A 16,832-nucleotide genomic window follows, 5' to 3' on the forward strand; every position below is an offset into this window, starting at 1 on the left:
GTTACAAAGATAAGTAAGGTCAAGATTGAGTTTTGAGTTCACTTGGCGTTTCCACTGTTACCTTTGAAAAAGTCATTGGGACCTGAATGCTTAGGTCATTCTTTTATAAAAATGGTTGTTTCCTCTTTCTGAAAGGAAGAGTTTTGCTATAGTCTTTTCTTCCATGGATCTTGGAGTGAATGGTCACAGAAAGAAGTACTTAAACCATGCATATATTGGTAAAATCTTTCAAGTTTTAATGGAATACTTTTTCCACAAAATGCTCTTGTGTTTCTTGATTGATAAGTTTATCCAGCCATTTTTGATGAAATTGCCACTACCTGAAATCTGATGTCATGCCGTTGAGAAGTTAGCTGGCTTGTGACTTTGTTTCCTTGACCTTTAAAACCAGAGCTTTATGAGACTCCATTTCTGTAAGTAAGACTGAAAGAGTCACTGTTTCTGCTTTTACTTTTAATGCTATGCATATTTCTGCTGACATTCTATTATTTGCTTTCTAAGACAGGACAATTCTAGATCTTCTTCGTGTCTTAAAATATACACTTTCAAATGACAATAAGCTGAACCTGAGTGAGGAAATGGTTTATACTGTGCTTAGTTTTATCTTAATACATTTTAAAGCATGTTACGGAATTTGAATTCAAGTTAGTTAATGCTATTCATGAGCATCTATCAAACTCACAAGCATTTTCACAGATGAATATGCATAATATGGGGCATAAAGAACATTATTCAAATGGCTGAAAAGAAAAAAAATTAGGACTTTAATTTCCTAATTTCTCTCAGACTCATGTTGTTTCATTTGGGGGGACCTGTTTCACATTTTGATGTTCTTAAAATATCTGCATAACTGTCTGAAAGACTAGAAGATTAGAAAGAAAAATGATTAAATGAATGTGCTGCAGTTCTAGAGATACCAAATCATTTTTTCATCTCTTAAAAGAAGAAAGACTAGTTTTTTAATATTTCATTTGTAAAATTGACTCTACTATGTAAGCAGTGTTTTAAGTTCGTTGGAGATAAGCACCCATGTTGGTATAGTAAAATCCCATTTTTACATAATGCTTTAATGGAAATGGCAGTTTTATGAAAGGAAAGTGACTAGTAAAAATCTGAATGATGCTCACAAGCTCTTACATCATTTTTATTGGGATTTTTGTGTATTCTAATTCATTAATACAGGAGAAAAGGAGAACACTAACATAGTTTATTTCCTGTAATTACTCAAATGAAATAGAATTTGTTTTCAATAAAATTCTTGAATTGTCCGGAGTGTGGATTGAAGGGTTGGCCTGTTTTTACAGAATGTCTTGATTTTTTCACATTAGACTTTGCTGTTTTATCAGTGACGTTGTTCACTTGCATATATTTTTAGTATTGTTTCCTCTAGATTAAAAAAAAAAAAAAGGCCTACGTAAGCCCAAGAATTCTTAAAGGTTTAGGACTGAGTGTTGAGGGAGAAATCTGGGATATTTATTTATTCTGCTTATTTATTACAAATAATGTTTGTTTTTTAATAGTTTCAGTTCAGTTCAGTCGCTCAGTCGTGTCCGACTCTCTGCGACCCCATGAATCACAGCACGCCAGGCCTCCCTGTCCATCACCAACTCCCTGAGTTCACTCAAACTCATGTCCACAGAGTCAGTGATGCCATCCAGCCATCTCATTCTCTGTCGTCCCCTTCTCCTCCCGCCCCCAGCCTTTCCCATTATCAGAGTCTTTTCCAGTGAGTCAACTCGTCGCATGAGGTGGCCAAAGTATTGCAGTTTCAGCTTTAGCATCAGTCCTTCCAATGAACACTCAAGATTGATCTCCTTTAGAATGGACTGGTTGGATCTCCTTGCGGTACAAGGGACTCTCAAGAGTCTTCTCCAACACCACAGTTCAAAAGCATCAATTCTTCGTCGATCAGCTTTTAGACTACCTTTTAAGTGAATCATATAGGTTAAAATATTATTTAGATTGCTGTGTAATAGGTTAACCAGTGGAGTTTCCAGAAGCAGATTAGTGTCCGCAGTTAAATTTACTTTATTTTTGTGGACTACCTAGAAGAAAAGGTCATTGCAAAGGACAAATGCACTTAAACTTATCCCTGACTCCAATTTATGAGGCTGCAGGAGGAGGAAGGGACAGGAGAAACTGAGTTGGAAACGAGTATTCTTAGTTTCATCACAGTGAAATCTCACCAAATCCCTGTTTTGTGCTTTCAGTTCAGTTCAGTCGCTCAGTCGTGTCCAACTCTTTGTGACCCCATGAATCACAGCACGCCAGGCCTCCCTGTCCATCACCAACTCCCGGAGTTCACTCAGACTCACGTCCATCGAGCTGGTGATGCCATCCAGCCATCTCATTCTCTGTCATCCCCGTCTCCTCCCACCCCCAAACCCTCTCAGCATCAGAGTCTCTTTCAGTGAGTCAACTCGTCACATGAGGTGGCCAAAGTATTGCAGTTTCAGCTTTAGCATCAGTCCTTCCAATGAATACCCAGGATTGATCTCCTCTAGAATGGACTGGTTGGATCTCCTTTCAGTCCAAGGGACTCTCAAGAGTCTTCTCCAGCACCACAGTTCAAAAGCATCAGTTCTTCGGCAATCAGTTTTCTGCTTAGTATACTTCAAACCACCTTAGAAAATGCTGTTTTTTGGTGGGGTGGAGTGGTGGATGTGGATTTGTGGGCTCTTATGAATTCTTGGCATTCTGATCTGAAGATGCTTCCATGTTCTTGAGGCAGAATTTTGTCGAAACGAACAGATTTCAGCTTGTATCTAGAAAGCTTTAAGGCCTGGTGGATTATGAATCACATTCAGATTGTCAGTGAGAATACTGTTTCCCTGTAGGCTTTGTATTTGAAAGCTCACCTTTTTTCAGATGTCTACGTTTTTAAAATCTGTTTTCTTCTCCTTTCCCCCCAAGCAGTGTGGGGCCATTAGAGCTGCAGCTATGCTTATGTGGAGTTCTTGTAGTGGGCCCTTTTTATGTGAGGGCCAAAGAATGTATGTACATGGTGATCATGCCCGTGTAGGTCTGAGCTATGTTTGTGTACTTGTTTAATTGCTTTCTTTGACTCCAGGAAACCAGAGTTGTGTTTGGTTGTTGTTTTTTTTTTTTTTTTTTTACCATTGCTGAAGTGATACCATTTCAAGCAAAGAGACTTACAGGGAGAAAACTTCCTCCATCTTCATTCTGAGCCAGACTGCGTGTGTTGGGAATTAGAAAAGGGTGGAGCCCTGGATAATCCCACATAAAGGTGCTGCCTTCAGCACCAAGTATCCTGTTTCTCCCTGGAGGCCAACAACTTGATACAAGGATGAAGCGTGGTCAGCACCTGGCTTTCCCTCACTGTAGCTGCAAATCCCCTGGAGCCACAGAGTGCCCACCCTCAGTAAGGGGGTGACATAGTTTGTAGGGAGAGGCTTTGTGTGGTGGAGTCAGTAGGGGAGACAGAACACCCCACATCTGGCCACAGTTGGACCTGGAGAATGCCCCCCTCTCGTGGCTTACAGTTTGGCTGCCGGAGGGTCAAAGGCCGGGCTTATGGGAAAGGTAAGCAAATGGAAAAATTGTTTTTAGGCATTTTACTTTTTTTTTTGAATTCGCCACATGGCTTGTAGAGTCTTAGTTCCCCAACCAGGGATTGAACTATCACCCTCGGCAGTGAAAGTCTGGAGTCTTAACCACTGAACCACTGGGAAATTCCCTAGCCATTTCATTCTTGAAGGTGTCATTGCTCAAAGAATGTAAATAGCTTTTAGTATAAGTAACTACAAAACTATAGATAATCCAGTAGTATGGTAGTTCCTGCTATAATATGATATATGCATTCCTAAAAATCGCCATCCTATACAGAATAGCACAAAAGACCATAAGAGTTAAGAGGAAGGAACAAGCTTAGAGGCATAACACTCAAAAGCTTTGTTGGTCACACACACACGTAAAGATGGGAACCTAATATAAGCAGAAGCACAGTTTAGCACACATTAAATGGCTCAGAAATAGATAAATACTGCAATAAATATGATACTTTACCATGGAAAACTGACGTTTGCCTGTGGAAGTGGTCGTTGGAAGAGTTACAGTTTGTGAGGGCCACAAGGTGAGCCCGCGTAGCTGGTGGTGATGGAGATGTGTGTAGTTGTGTTTTCTGTATCTCTGTGCCATTCAGTTCAGCTGGATGTTGTTTTCTGTGATCACTTAGCGTTTCTTGCAGACAAAATCACACATAAGCAAATGTGAAATTCATTTTATGCTCAGATTGTCCCCCTAATATGCACATCAATCACATTGAAACAGATTCACATTTTCAAAATAAGCTTTCTAGCAGAACTGGCTATGGTTTATTTTATTTTGAAATTGAGTCTCTTTTCCTTTCTTTCTTTTCACCATTATTGATTTCTTAATTTATATTTGTTAAGCCCATATCAGATTGATTTTTCATACCCAGAGTACCTCCAGAGGCGAGAAAGCAGCCTGAGATTTTAATTTTGCTGGTGGTAATCCACGAGGTAGTTTCCTCCTTGGTGAAGGACTCTCAGTCAGTCAGTCTCAATCTCTCAACCCCTGCCCCCATCCCTTTACTAGATGCCAGGCACTGTGTCGGAGATGTGAAAACTGGTAATGGTATCATTCTTGTCCTCAGAAGCTCAGAGTCTCATTGAAAAATATTCTAGGCACAAATGTAAATGTCTTTGTTGCGGGTCTTCTTATGGAGCAGATGAACCAACTGTGTGTATTAGTTTGTGAGCACAGGGGCACATGTACCTCCCCACCCCATCTCTGAATTCCCTGTGAACGCAAAGATAGGAGTAAAGAGCTTGCCTGGAAGACACACAAAGACACCATTGCTGTACACAGTGAAGAGATGTAAATTTGAAAAGGGGTTGATAGGACCTAAGAGACATTATAGTTCAACCCTCCCACCTGACTCCTTTATAAACCTTACGGGTCAGGTTTCAGAGAAGTTTCAGAGCAATGTGAGTAGTATGATCCATTTTTGTTACCCCCGCCACACACACTCATGTATGTATGTACAGCTTGTGTAAGCATAGATGATGTGGATGGATCTCCCACAATGTTAATATTAGTAACCTCAGGGGACAGGGGAAAGCTTATTAACTTCCTCTTTATACATCTTTTATTGTTTGGCTTGTTTTAAGAAACATGTTTTACTTTTTTAATTAAAAACTCTAATAAAGTAGAAAATGAATAAATAATAATAAAAAAATACCCTAGGGCACTGAGCATTGTTTCAGTCTTCCAATACCGGGGTATTTAAAAGTGAATGCACTGTTCTAGGTGTGGGCTGCCCCGCAGGACTCTGACCTTGCTGTAGCATCACTGTACTGTGTGTGTGGCAGGGGTTATGTTTACAGACCACTGACACCTCAGAGTCTTTCTTGCATCTGCTGCCTTTGGCACTCTGCCTTTGATCATCATTTTGGACCCAAGTCTAGTCCTTTACCTTCTCTGTTAGATTTCATCTGGTTACTATGGAAATCAGTGTTCAGCAAAGGTTAAGAGCTGCCCTTGGACTCAGGCTGCCTGATTGCAGACCCTCGCTACCACTAACTACCATGAAAATTTTAGACAAGTGGTACGTTCTCCCAGGCCTCAGTGTTCTTGTCTGACAGTAAAGTTGTGGGGTATCAGGGTGGCCCTGTCTGCTGGACACTCACTAGGCCAGGTGCCTGGTGGTGTGACGAGACCGCGGCGGATTTCCGCTGTCACTGTTAGTGCGTCAGCCTCAGCCCATCTCTCCTGTGTGTCGTGATGAAGTGATTGTGGGTCAACCACGTTCCACATCTGCCCTGACCCCATACCGTAAGTCAGTCTTTCCTCCGCGTGGTCCTCACGGGATCCCCAACCAGTCCCTGTTTCATTCTGCAGGTCCGTTCACCGATGTTGTCACCACCAACCTGAAGCTTGGCAACCCGACAGATCGAAATGTGTGTTTTAAAGTGAAGACCACGGCACCACGTAGGTACTGCGTGAGGCCCAACAGTGGGATCATTGATGCAGGGGCCTCGATTAACGTATCTGGTAAGTTCTAAGAATGAAGGCCTGAAGGGTGGGCTAAAAAGGCTCCCTGGAGACAGTGGGATCTCTTCAAACTTGTGTTTGCAGTATAGCAAAGGAAGATGGTAGGCGTCTCCCCCCAGCTCCCTACCCTCTGATTAAAAAGCTCGGTGGGTCCCTCTCACCTATTGTTTTTCCATAATTAATGCCTCTTTAGTTTAATGCTTACAGCCTTTGTGCCTCAATAGAGCAAAATTAAAGTGGTAACATCAGACTTTACTTGAGAATGAGTTGGGTTTTCACTCCCTTGAAATTAAATCTGCCCTTTGGCAATAAATAAAAAAAGGGCTAAACAAACTTAATTTTACTTTGTGGGAGAAAGCTAAATGGAGTTATTTTCTTATTTAAGCTAAATGATTTCTGACATTAAGCTCATGTCATTTCCAATGATTGGTAACTGCACTTTACTGATTGTGAAAAGCTAAGGGAGATGAAGGCTGAGGAAATTGGAATGTATTCAAGGGTGCAAGTTTTGTGCATGTCTGATGGGTTTTCCCCCTTCTATCTGAGAGTGCATTTATTTTCCAGAGTCCAACTTCTGAAAAGATGCTGGTAGAGTGCCCAAACTGAGAATTGGATTTCAGAATTAAGGAGATGTAAGCAATGGGTTTGAGTTTAAATGTATTTTAGAAATGGAATAAACTTTGAGCTCATTAGGACTTCTGGATCCATCAGTGCCTTTTGTATTTGTGGAGAAGCTCTGGGGGAGTGTGTGTTAATCCTTCAAGTATCAGGAGACTGTCACCAAGGGCTCTGAGGCATCATTAGACGCTACTTCTCATTTGAAATGGGTATCTGGCTGACTCTTTTCCTGACCGATTTTGATTGTGATACATTTGGCTATTCATTTGACACCTGAAAGAAAATGACTCACCTCTTTGGAAAGATATAAGGTGTTTCATTATCTCATGATTTCTTCAGACTCTTGTTCCCTGCATCCTCTGGGTTCTCTCATTAGGGTGCGCCCACACAGGCTGTCCCCCTGTGTGTTTCTCTCTGAGGCTGCAAGACCTGATTCGGACTCTCGAATCAGGTTATTATCCAGGAGGAATCAGGAGGGTGGGAGCCAACATTTGTTGAGGATCTCCTCTGTGCTGGGTCTGCACATGTATTATCTCATGTAACTTCTGTTATCTGCCCAGCGTGGAATGCACTGTTGTTACCCATTGTACCAGAATGACTCCGGTGGCCACAGGCTCACGAAGCTGGCCGGTGACAAAACCAAGACATAGATCCCGCTTGTCTGGCTCTGGTCCCCAAACCTTCTGCACTGCAGCACACTGGTCAGGGAGGGAGACCCAGGATGTTGGCATTTCAGCGCTGCTTGGAATCATGTGGTTTGTTTTTCTGTTGAAATCAAGGGCAATTGATGTTTTTTATTTCTGTTTTAAAGTTGACTTCTTTTTTAACCTCTTGCTTTCCTTGCCCATGACATATTTAAGCATGGTTGTTAGTAGATGAGACTTACCCAGTTTTCACAGTAAATTTGGGGCAGCAACATCATTTTGAATAAAATAGTCTCAACAGGCAGATGTACAGTGTAGGTGTGTCTTTTGATATTAAATATGAATGGGTGAGCATAAGTGTATCTCTTTCAGAAAGATTCACCCCTTCTCCATCAGAGGAGTGGTTTTTAAAGTAATAACTAACCCTGGGCATTTGTTTTGATTTATGGTTGTCTGCTAAGGAAGACCAAGATTTTGTGGTTGTGGCCTTCCTTTTGCAGATAAGAAGGAAAGGTTCAGGGGGTGGGGGTGGGGTAATCATCCAGAGGCATGTGGTGATGATGGCAGAGCTGGTAGTGGAAGCCAGGTATCTGTCCTGATCCAGTGGCTTTTTGGTGACACCAACTGCCTCAGCAGGGAGGTCAAACCAGTCAGTCTTAAAGGAAATCAACCCTGAATATTCACTGGAAGGACAGATGCTGAAACTCCAATACTTTGGCCACCTGGCGTGACGAGCTGACTCATTGGAAAAGACCCTGATGCTGGGAAGGATTGAGGGCAGGAGGAGAAGGGGATGACAGAGGATGAGATGGTCGGATGGCACCAGTGGACATGAATTTGTGCAAATTCCGGGAGGTGGTGAAGGACAGGGAAGCCTGGCGTGCTGCAGTTCATGGGGTTGCAGAGTTGGGTGCGACTTACTGACTGAACAATAACAACTGCCTCAGCAGTTCAGGGGATGGCCCCGCTTACAAAGAAATAAAAAACAAAATACCTTGGCTCTCAGAGTATCACTTGGGGGAAAAAGCAGTTGAATAAAAAAATCCTTGTGCTTGCAGGCCTTCCTTCTAATGAGACAAGATTATGCTTACGTGTGAGAAAGGGCGCCTTTCTTTTTATCTGGAGTGCGTTGGCCTCAGTGCTTGAGGTGCACCTGGGTGTAGCCTGATTTCGTTGCCTTTCCGGGACTGCTTCACCTGTTGGCAAAGGAGGCCAGCCTCTGCTCGCTGGTGTTTTCTGTGCTGAGATGCCACTGTATTGTTTATTAGACAGTTGCGTCTTGGGGCAGAAAGCATTGTACTTTTTCAAGGGTCCTCTTACAATACAGCCATGTGATGGCATCTAAGTGAGAACGTGGAGTTCGGGTTCTTTCAGCTGAGAGCCTCTCCTCAGGAGAAGGAGGACGCCAGCAGGGGGCAGTGCAGAGGGATCAAGGCCAGCTTCCCTTCTGTGGGCGTGCGTGGCTGAGCTAGATTGCACCCACTCTACTCAGATGAGTAGACCTGGGTGCAGAAACCTGAGAGGAAACCCAAGCCCTGCTGTTGAGCCTGTTGGCCGGTCTTTGGCCAAAACCGTTAACCTCTGAAGATTCTTGTTTCTCATTTGTGAGATGGAGAGCAATGGTATTCATGTCCCAGAGTGTTTTACCACTGCTGAAGGATTTTAACTGCAGTGTGGTACAAGGGTGGGGTTGCATTTTCTTCCACTCACTTTGACAAAGACTGGCTGCTTTCTGTTGAAGGTGGGTTGTACATATCTGAATTGCATTTTTAGAAATACATCAGTTTGATGCGTTTTACTAATTTGTGGAATTTTTATAATTCAAGAAATTTTTTTTTCTTCTTTATGTAATATGCATTTGTTTATAGCGAAAAGTCACTAGTAGATTTTCAAATATGAAAAGGAGGTCATCGGGTCAACTGAAAATAACTAGCAGTGTTGTCCTGTCTACACAGAATGTCGCAACATACCATGCAGGGAAATTGTTCTTTCCCCATTTCTGAAAACCCTAATAGCTATTAGGAAAGGTTATATATCATTCTTAGAGAAGGGGAGCAAGCAGGGAGAGAAAGAGGAGGAGGAGGATGGTATCTGGAGCTGGCCAGAGAGACTGTGGTTTTGAAGGCTTGCAGGTCAGGATTTTTATGGGGGACTGAGACGTTCTAGCTGTCTGATGTCTTTCAAGACGTACCCTGTGAACCTTTTCTCCGCCATCAGATTAATCTGATACTCAGGACCTCAGATTCTGCCTCAAAAGTCTCGGCTCTGACCTGTTTTATCTTCAGAAAGTGGCACGTCTTGTACTGGGTTCCTTAAGTGGAACAAATCCCTGTGTTATAAACTCGGGTGGTGAAGTTACAGTTGGAAACCGGTATGAACTGAGGTTTAAGTGCCATAGCTGGAAACTTAATGGACTTCCCAGCGAGCTGTTGTGGGGTCTGGTCACCCGAGTCTCTGAGTGAGTCCTTCTCTTTGCCCTTTAGATGAGGGTAGGTCCTCCTTTCATCTCTTTGTGATGGCCCCATCAGGGTCTTGTCTGCTGGATGAGGCAGTGCAGTGGGTGGGAGAGTGCTGGGTGCTTTGTGTTTGCATTAATTGGCCCAGAATGCCATGGTTTTGGCCCCTTGCTCCTTGATACACACCATCTGCTAGCGATGGTTTTGAATTATTCAAATCTGGACCTCAGCAAAATAGGCACACTTAAATGGAGATTGGAGAAGAGGAGATTGGATTTTCCCCCCCAGAGATTTTAAATGCAAGGAAAATGGAACTTTTTGAATTAATGAATTGTTTGAAGCAGTGGGGGGTCTCTCCATTTGTTCTAGCTTTACAAAATTAAATCTGTTTTCTGAACTGTCTGGTGGGGAAATATTTTTAAGGTAGATAATTTCTGAAAATGTCTTTGTGGTAAGCTGTTAGTGGTTGTAGGTTATTTTTTTTTTAATACTGCAGTTTAATAACGAGGGAGTTTTCCATTAATATTCCAAACCATGTTTGCCAGCAGATACAGCAGGTGAAGTGGTAAAATTATGGGCCCATCAAAAATACTTACGCTTCCTGTAATATGATATTAAGTTTAATATTTTTATAACCGTCACTGAATTCTAATTTCACTAAAGTAGAAAGCACGCTTCCATTTGCAGTTCAATTATGCACATTGGTTGCCTATGTACCAAGCAAATTAGAAATGCAAAATATGTTTGGTGGGGTGGGCCTTGGAAAGAGTCGTTAAAAGATACCAATGTTTAGGTACAGATACACTTTACTAAGTGTACCCTGGGAATCGAAAGTGGATTAAGGACAAACAGACACAAATCTTCTGGTGTCTGAATCTGTATTTTAAATTCAAAGAATTCAGGAACAGTGTTCATTCCTGACATATAGCCCTTTTCAGCACTTATTTCAATCACATTTGAAGCACAGAGTTCTTCCAGTAAAATCCTGAGGACAGAGAATGAATATCAGCAGCTCTTCTTGGATGGAATCACTGGTCAATTAATGTAATTGGGTAGAATTGCAATTGATAATTAATCCTTCTAAGATTTTGCTGACTCAGTTTAGTGGAGCGGCCTGCTTGCCCTGGACCAGCCAACCTTGGGCGGCAGCTTTTAGGTGATTAGCACCAGAGGCTAAGCCCACTGCCCTTAGAGAAGGAAGTCAGGCATCCGTCTGTCAAGTGCTGATAGCGGGAGCTGTATTTGGGGAGTTGGGGCATCTTAACAGCATCATTCTTTATGTGATCGTCTGCTTTGGAAGCCTCTGATAAGCGAAACCTTGTTATAGATGATTTTCATGAATCAGGTTTATTACCCTCAGATAAGAACAACTCAGAGTCATACTTACAAGATGTCTTTAATCTTTTTCCCCAGTTGAGATTCTGGTATTTTTAAAAAAGAGTGGGGTGGATTACCAATAAAGATTTAGCTTAATCGTGCTTTTAATGGTTTCTTTAAAAGTTTACTATAATTTTTAAGTTTCTTAAGAATCCCATGTTTCACTTTTTACGAGTTTAACAGTTTCCTTATTCTTTCCATTTTAAAAGATCATGGTCAAGAGGGTTATCCAAGTACATTCAGTCCACCTCACTTAGACGAAAGTAATTTCAGCTCTTACAGAATGGCCAAGGAGCAGAAACCAAGCACAACTTGGGAGCAGCCAAAAGTCATGTTCCTGTCATTGATGGCAGCTCCCTGCACATTGATACACCTGGGCTTCCAACCCTAACTCTCCTGTTTATACTCTTACTTTAGACTCTCTATTAACCTGTTCTGATGTCCAGCCCATCACAAGCCAGAATGAAAGGGAAGAGCTGTGAGAGGTGGCCACAGTGGAGGCCTGGACAGGAACACTCCAGAGGACAAGTATGGGAGAGATAGCAGGGATCTGAAATTAACCCCAGCCTCAGGACAGACCTTTCTCCCTGCACAGTGGCCCTGGCATGTGGTTCAGATTAAGACAGATGTAATGTGAGTTGATAATCAGAACACGAGAGTCAAGGCTATGTGGGATTCCATTATAAAACATTTATGGAGATAGGAAAATGTGTTGGAATTTTGAAAATAGATGTGCATTTTAAAAGATATTTATGAAAGAGAGTGAGTGAGCCATGTTCTTAGGCGTGTATATGACGCACCTCATTTCCAGCAGTATTGGGGTACATTTGTACTGTAAACACTGAACAAATAAATTAATCAGACTCTGAGGAGTTTGTTATCTAAGATGAGCTATACTGAACTGGAAGATCCTTTAGAGAAAGCAAAGACAATTCCACATCAACTAATTTATAAGTGGATAAGATTAATTACCCACTAGACTCATAGTTCCATCCATGGGTCCCTGAATAGGCAGAAGTCCAGGAAATTAGTCTTGTTTTCAACATTTTGAGCATCCTGAAGGAAACGATAAATTTATTCCTGATAAGGGCACTTAGTCTAACTAAAATGTCTGATTGCTTTAGGCTAGAATTCTGTCACCTCACTGTGGTAACACTGGTATTCTAAGCTGTTGGCAGAGTTCTGGTTTGTCTCTGATCAGTTTCCAAAAAAGTGAAGCAGTGACTTCATTATGACGTTGTAAATGCAGTTTGGTAGAGGACAGTTTGACAGAGGCATAAAAGCGAAGAGATAGTGAGAGGACAGTGGTGATAAAAAGTTTAGAAACAACTGTCTTAAACCAGAAGATGAAGAGTGAATGTGGGAAAGGTGAGCCTGTGGGAGAGCTCTGTATGGTTGGTGTCCGCTGACAGAGTAAATCCCCAGTAAGGACGAGAGGCTGAGATGGCCTTCAGAGGGTGCTTTCAGCCCACCTTCTCCGGGCGTGGTTCCTGGACCACCAGCAGCAGCAGCTGGGAACAGGTCAGACAACCCCACCCCAGACCTGTGCAACCAGAAACTGGAGGTGGGACCCTGCCACCTGTGTAACACGCACTCCAGGAGGGTCTGCTGCAAGCTGAAGTTTGAGACCCCCTCGTTACAGAGTCAGACTAGAAGGTTCAGAGTCGGAGAAAGCCTGAGAAAGTATGGCAAACTGAGATGTGAGTAGGGCAGGTGGACCACAAGGGATGTGCCAGCCACCTAAGGCCAACATGGTAAGAGAAGACGTGGAGAACACCTGGGGGTGTGGGTGTGGCCAGCGCCCTGTGCCCACCTATTGGACCAGAAGTGTGACCAATTGTTGGATCATATCAGGAACTGAGAGGAGGAGACTGTGGACGTGAATTGATTGTCTTTTACTTGGGAAATAGGTTTTTTTCGTTTGAGGAATATCGAGCTGGTGAACCGTGTACTTGGGAGAGATGGAATATGTGGGTTATAGGGGATCTGCAGAGAACTTGTCTGAGAGAAACTGGGAGGAGGTGGGAGATCTAGTCGGAGAAACTTGGATGTTGGAGGAGGCCTGCACTGAGATGGTGGTCATGTGAACAAGGAGAGAGGCACATTAAAGATAAAATTCTGAGATTAAAAACGAATAATAAAGCAGTTGCCAAGGTGCCTGTTAAGCTTTTGTTCATTTGCTCTGTTGCCATTATAATGCAGATGAAAGTGATCTGTGACTTGCCCGGGTTCTCATAAGCTTTTATGCAGCATTCAATCAAGTCATTTCTCCGAGGTGTGTGCGCTTTTGTGTGTTAAGTAGTGTATATTCTGCACGTCTTCTGAAGAAGGTCCGATCTTATTGATCCAGTGTTTTATGACTGTGAAAGCCCTTTCCTAACAGGATCCCACTTTGCAACCTGCATTCAGCTGACATTGTATCGCAAAGCATTAATGCTGGTGAGTGGTGACCTGGTCTCCAGGCCGTCTCCTGGTAACGGGCTTCTTTTTAATGTAGTATCAGCGATACATTTTAAAAGTAGGATGGATGGTTCATTTAAGAGGGTTTTATCATCAGTGTCTCTGGAATTCAAGTGAAATAAATTAAGTTAATGGGAAGCTCTTTTATAGCCTGTCATGGAAAAAAGTACATAATTTCTGTCACAATTTGCATGTATGGAGCTGAGAGAACAAACGATTAACAACATTTATTCTGTCATGTTCTCGTAAAGTTCCAGCTAATTAGGGTATAGCAAATCGAACTTGACATGAGATGATAGCCACTGAGAAATACAGACTTTTGGGCATGAGTTGGGGGCAGCATGACGCAGATGCTGAGGCCCAGGAGCCTTCATGAAGTTTCTGGAAGTCTGGGTGCCACCTGACCTCCTCAGTCTTGCTCGCTGATCTGGGAGCGCACAGAAAAGGAGAGCTGGTAGGTGGCATACACCTTGTTTTCCACCTGCTGCTCTAGGCGGAGGGAGAGTCGCTGCAGAGAGGAGGGGCCAACCACCCGTCTCACACCCTGTGCTTCCTGAAGGTCACCAGTGGGCACTGTTTTCATTCAGTTGGAAGTTTTCTCCTCGCCTGCCTTAAGGGTACACCGGGCATCTGTGCTTCTATGTTTTGAGTCCCTGCCTTTTACAGAGGGTATTTGACCACCCCCTCTGCTGTCTACAGTGCTCCTGTAAGGTGGGTTAGTTGCCACCAGTACCTACTTCTTTGTGTGCTTGTGTTCTTGTGAGCTCGGAGGTCTCCGTGTAAGTTCTGTCTTGAGGTCCTTCTAACTCTGCACGTGGTGACTTGGCAGGCAGTGCGCTCTCGGCCTGGAGCTGGGCTGATGACATCTGTGAGTTCTGAGGATGGCAGGGGTATCAGACGGTGACACCTGCAGAGGGTAGCACACTGCGGCAAGGTGGTTTGGTTAGCCGAGCGCGGGGCGCCCCAGTCTCCTCCTCTCAGAGACAGGTATGTGTGCAGGTGTGTACACGGGGCTCGAAACTTGGTTTGTGTGAACTGCTTTCTCTTTTAAATGGCACATTCTCCCAAGAGGGGACTGTAGGAAGCCACCAGTGCCTTCACTTGAATTACCAAGCAGATAATTTTCCTCCTGGAGGGGCCTGTGAGGCACCCTGATGTAGAATAATGGTACTCAGACCTTTTGGTCTCAGGGCCTCTTTTGTATATGCTTAGAAATTAAAGACCAAAAAAAGCTTTTTTTCGGTTTGTGTGTTGTATCAATATTTGTCATATTGCAAATTAAACTGAGAAATTGAAAAAGTATTAATTCTTTCATAACAACTTTAGTAAATACCATTCACACATTTTTAGTGAAAGATAACTTTTCAAACAAATACGGCATTATTTGGTAATGCTTTGCCAGTTTCCTTCATTCCTGGCTGGATGGAAGACAGGCTGGGTTCTCTCAGTTGCTTTTGCATGTCAGTCTGTTACCATGTGCTGTTCCGGTGAGTGTATATGAATCAGAACCACCTTTACCACTGATGTGCATTGTAATTGTAGGTATTCTTCTTTGATACTACGCCAAAACTTGCCGAGCAACACTTTTCTTCAAGTTCGTCAATACAGTGTAGACTCTGACACCATGCCAGTAAACCATGTGAACTTTGTTTCACCAAGATGCATTGGTTTCACTCGCACTTGATGGCTTTGGTAGTGTTATGCCAGCTGAGTTACACAGACCTTCCAGCTGTCGACAGATTTCATTATCCAGTATCAAAAACGTACATTTGTTACTCTCCTTACTGATCTCATTGGGGAAACTGTGAAGCTCTTGGTGGCGGAGAGCTTCCCAAGATTCTAAGTTTTTTTGAAAGCTTGGATTTTATCACCGACAACAGCTACAAGTTGTTCTCCTTACAGTGACTGGTTCACTTCATTCATTTTTAGGAAAATATCTGCCTATACCCAGGTGTGAATGGCCATAGTTTTTCTGTCAGTGGTTCCATGAGAAAGTGTCCAGCTCATAACACTGGGTTAGCTCATAACCCAGAATGGTTACACAAGTGCTTTTCCCAGGGCAGCAGAGATGCTTGATGTGTGTTTTCATGGAGCAGAGCGCCAAGATGAGCTGTCCAAGGTTCGGATTTAGTGAAGTGAGTGATGTTTATTGCTACATCAAGGATATTCTTAAGTGAGACGGCCTTTTAAACACACTGCACGTGAGTGGCAGTGCCTGCCATCCGGCGTCCACGCCTAGGCACCAGCAGGTTCACCCACTGTTGCTTTTGTGCCCACCGTTACTGGGGGTACCAGTGCAGTGGGAAAGACATGTAATGTCTTGGTAGCATCAGGACCAGCTTTGACTTTGCGGACCACCTGAGGTGGGGGTGGGGGTGTCTCAGGGTCTGCGAGTGATGCTTTGAGAACCTGCGCCGTGGAGTTCAGGCCGTGGGCACAGAGCCAGTGTGGAGTTCTGGTCCATCAGTTAGTACTGGCCGTGGGGCCCAAGCAAGACGGCTTAGCCTCTCAGCCCTGTCTTCTCATCTAGAAAAGGAAGACGTGGCTGTCTTTATGATTGTTGTGAAGACCGATGGGAGAACTAAGGAAAATATGCCTTCTTTGGTGCCTGGTCCATACTAGGTGCCAGTAAAAGTTATTTTCCTTTTGCTCTTGGGACATTGTGAAGGCACTGGGGACAGGAGCATGGTGCAAGATGGAGAGATGAAAAGGAAGGGTCAGTTTACTGTAGGACAGGCCTGCAAGCCACACGCCCTTCTTTCTGGCTTGCACCTCCTACAGGAAAGGGGAAGAGAGTGGGAGGAAACAGCTCTTCATGTGGGGTTGTCTTAGGGTCTCTGGATGCAGCCGTTCTTTGTGTGTGACCCAGTATCATTGAAGCTAAAGAGCCAACTTCTCTGAGAATTAGCAGTGTCTTCTGATGGCTCTCATCTCCTGGGCATCTTTACAGATAATCCTGGCTCAGCCTTAGAGGCCTCCATGGTGGAGGACTGGAAGTCATTCACAGCTGGGAAAGCAAAACCTCAAGGATGAGACAGTGTTTCTGCTAGACCTGTGCCCTACTGAAATCTAAATGTAGTCTAAGACTAAGTTCTTTCCCATTCTAAAAAAATACTAGAGCATGATTTTATCATAGGCAGGTGAGATCTGAAATTCTCAAAACCTAATTCACTTTAATTTTTTAAAATGAACATTAATCTGATAGAAGTTGGAAGACTGTGACCCAACTGCAGTAAAGCTG

At 43.3% G+C, this 16,832-nt stretch overlaps 1 protein-coding gene across 1 annotated transcript in view; it reads left to right on the forward strand.

Annotated features, from left to right (window-relative positions):
• Positions 1-16,832, forward strand: part of VAPB (VAMP associated protein B and C) — a 53,959-nt gene that overhangs the window by 21,457 nt on the left and 15,670 nt on the right. Inside the window, exon 2 of the mRNA XM_055434286.2 lies at positions 5,884-6,036. Coding sequence (XP_055290261.1) covers positions 5,884-6,036 — 153 coding nt within the window. The remainder of the gene's footprint in view (positions 1-5,883; positions 6,037-16,832) is intronic.

The sequence above is a fragment of the Moschus berezovskii genome, chromosome 15 (assembly GCF_049115385.1).
Source record: "Moschus berezovskii isolate FMDL1 chromosome 15, NW_MosBer_1.0, whole genome shotgun sequence".
Classification (NCBI taxonomy): domain Eukaryota; kingdom Metazoa; phylum Chordata; class Mammalia; order Artiodactyla; family Moschidae; genus Moschus; species Moschus berezovskii.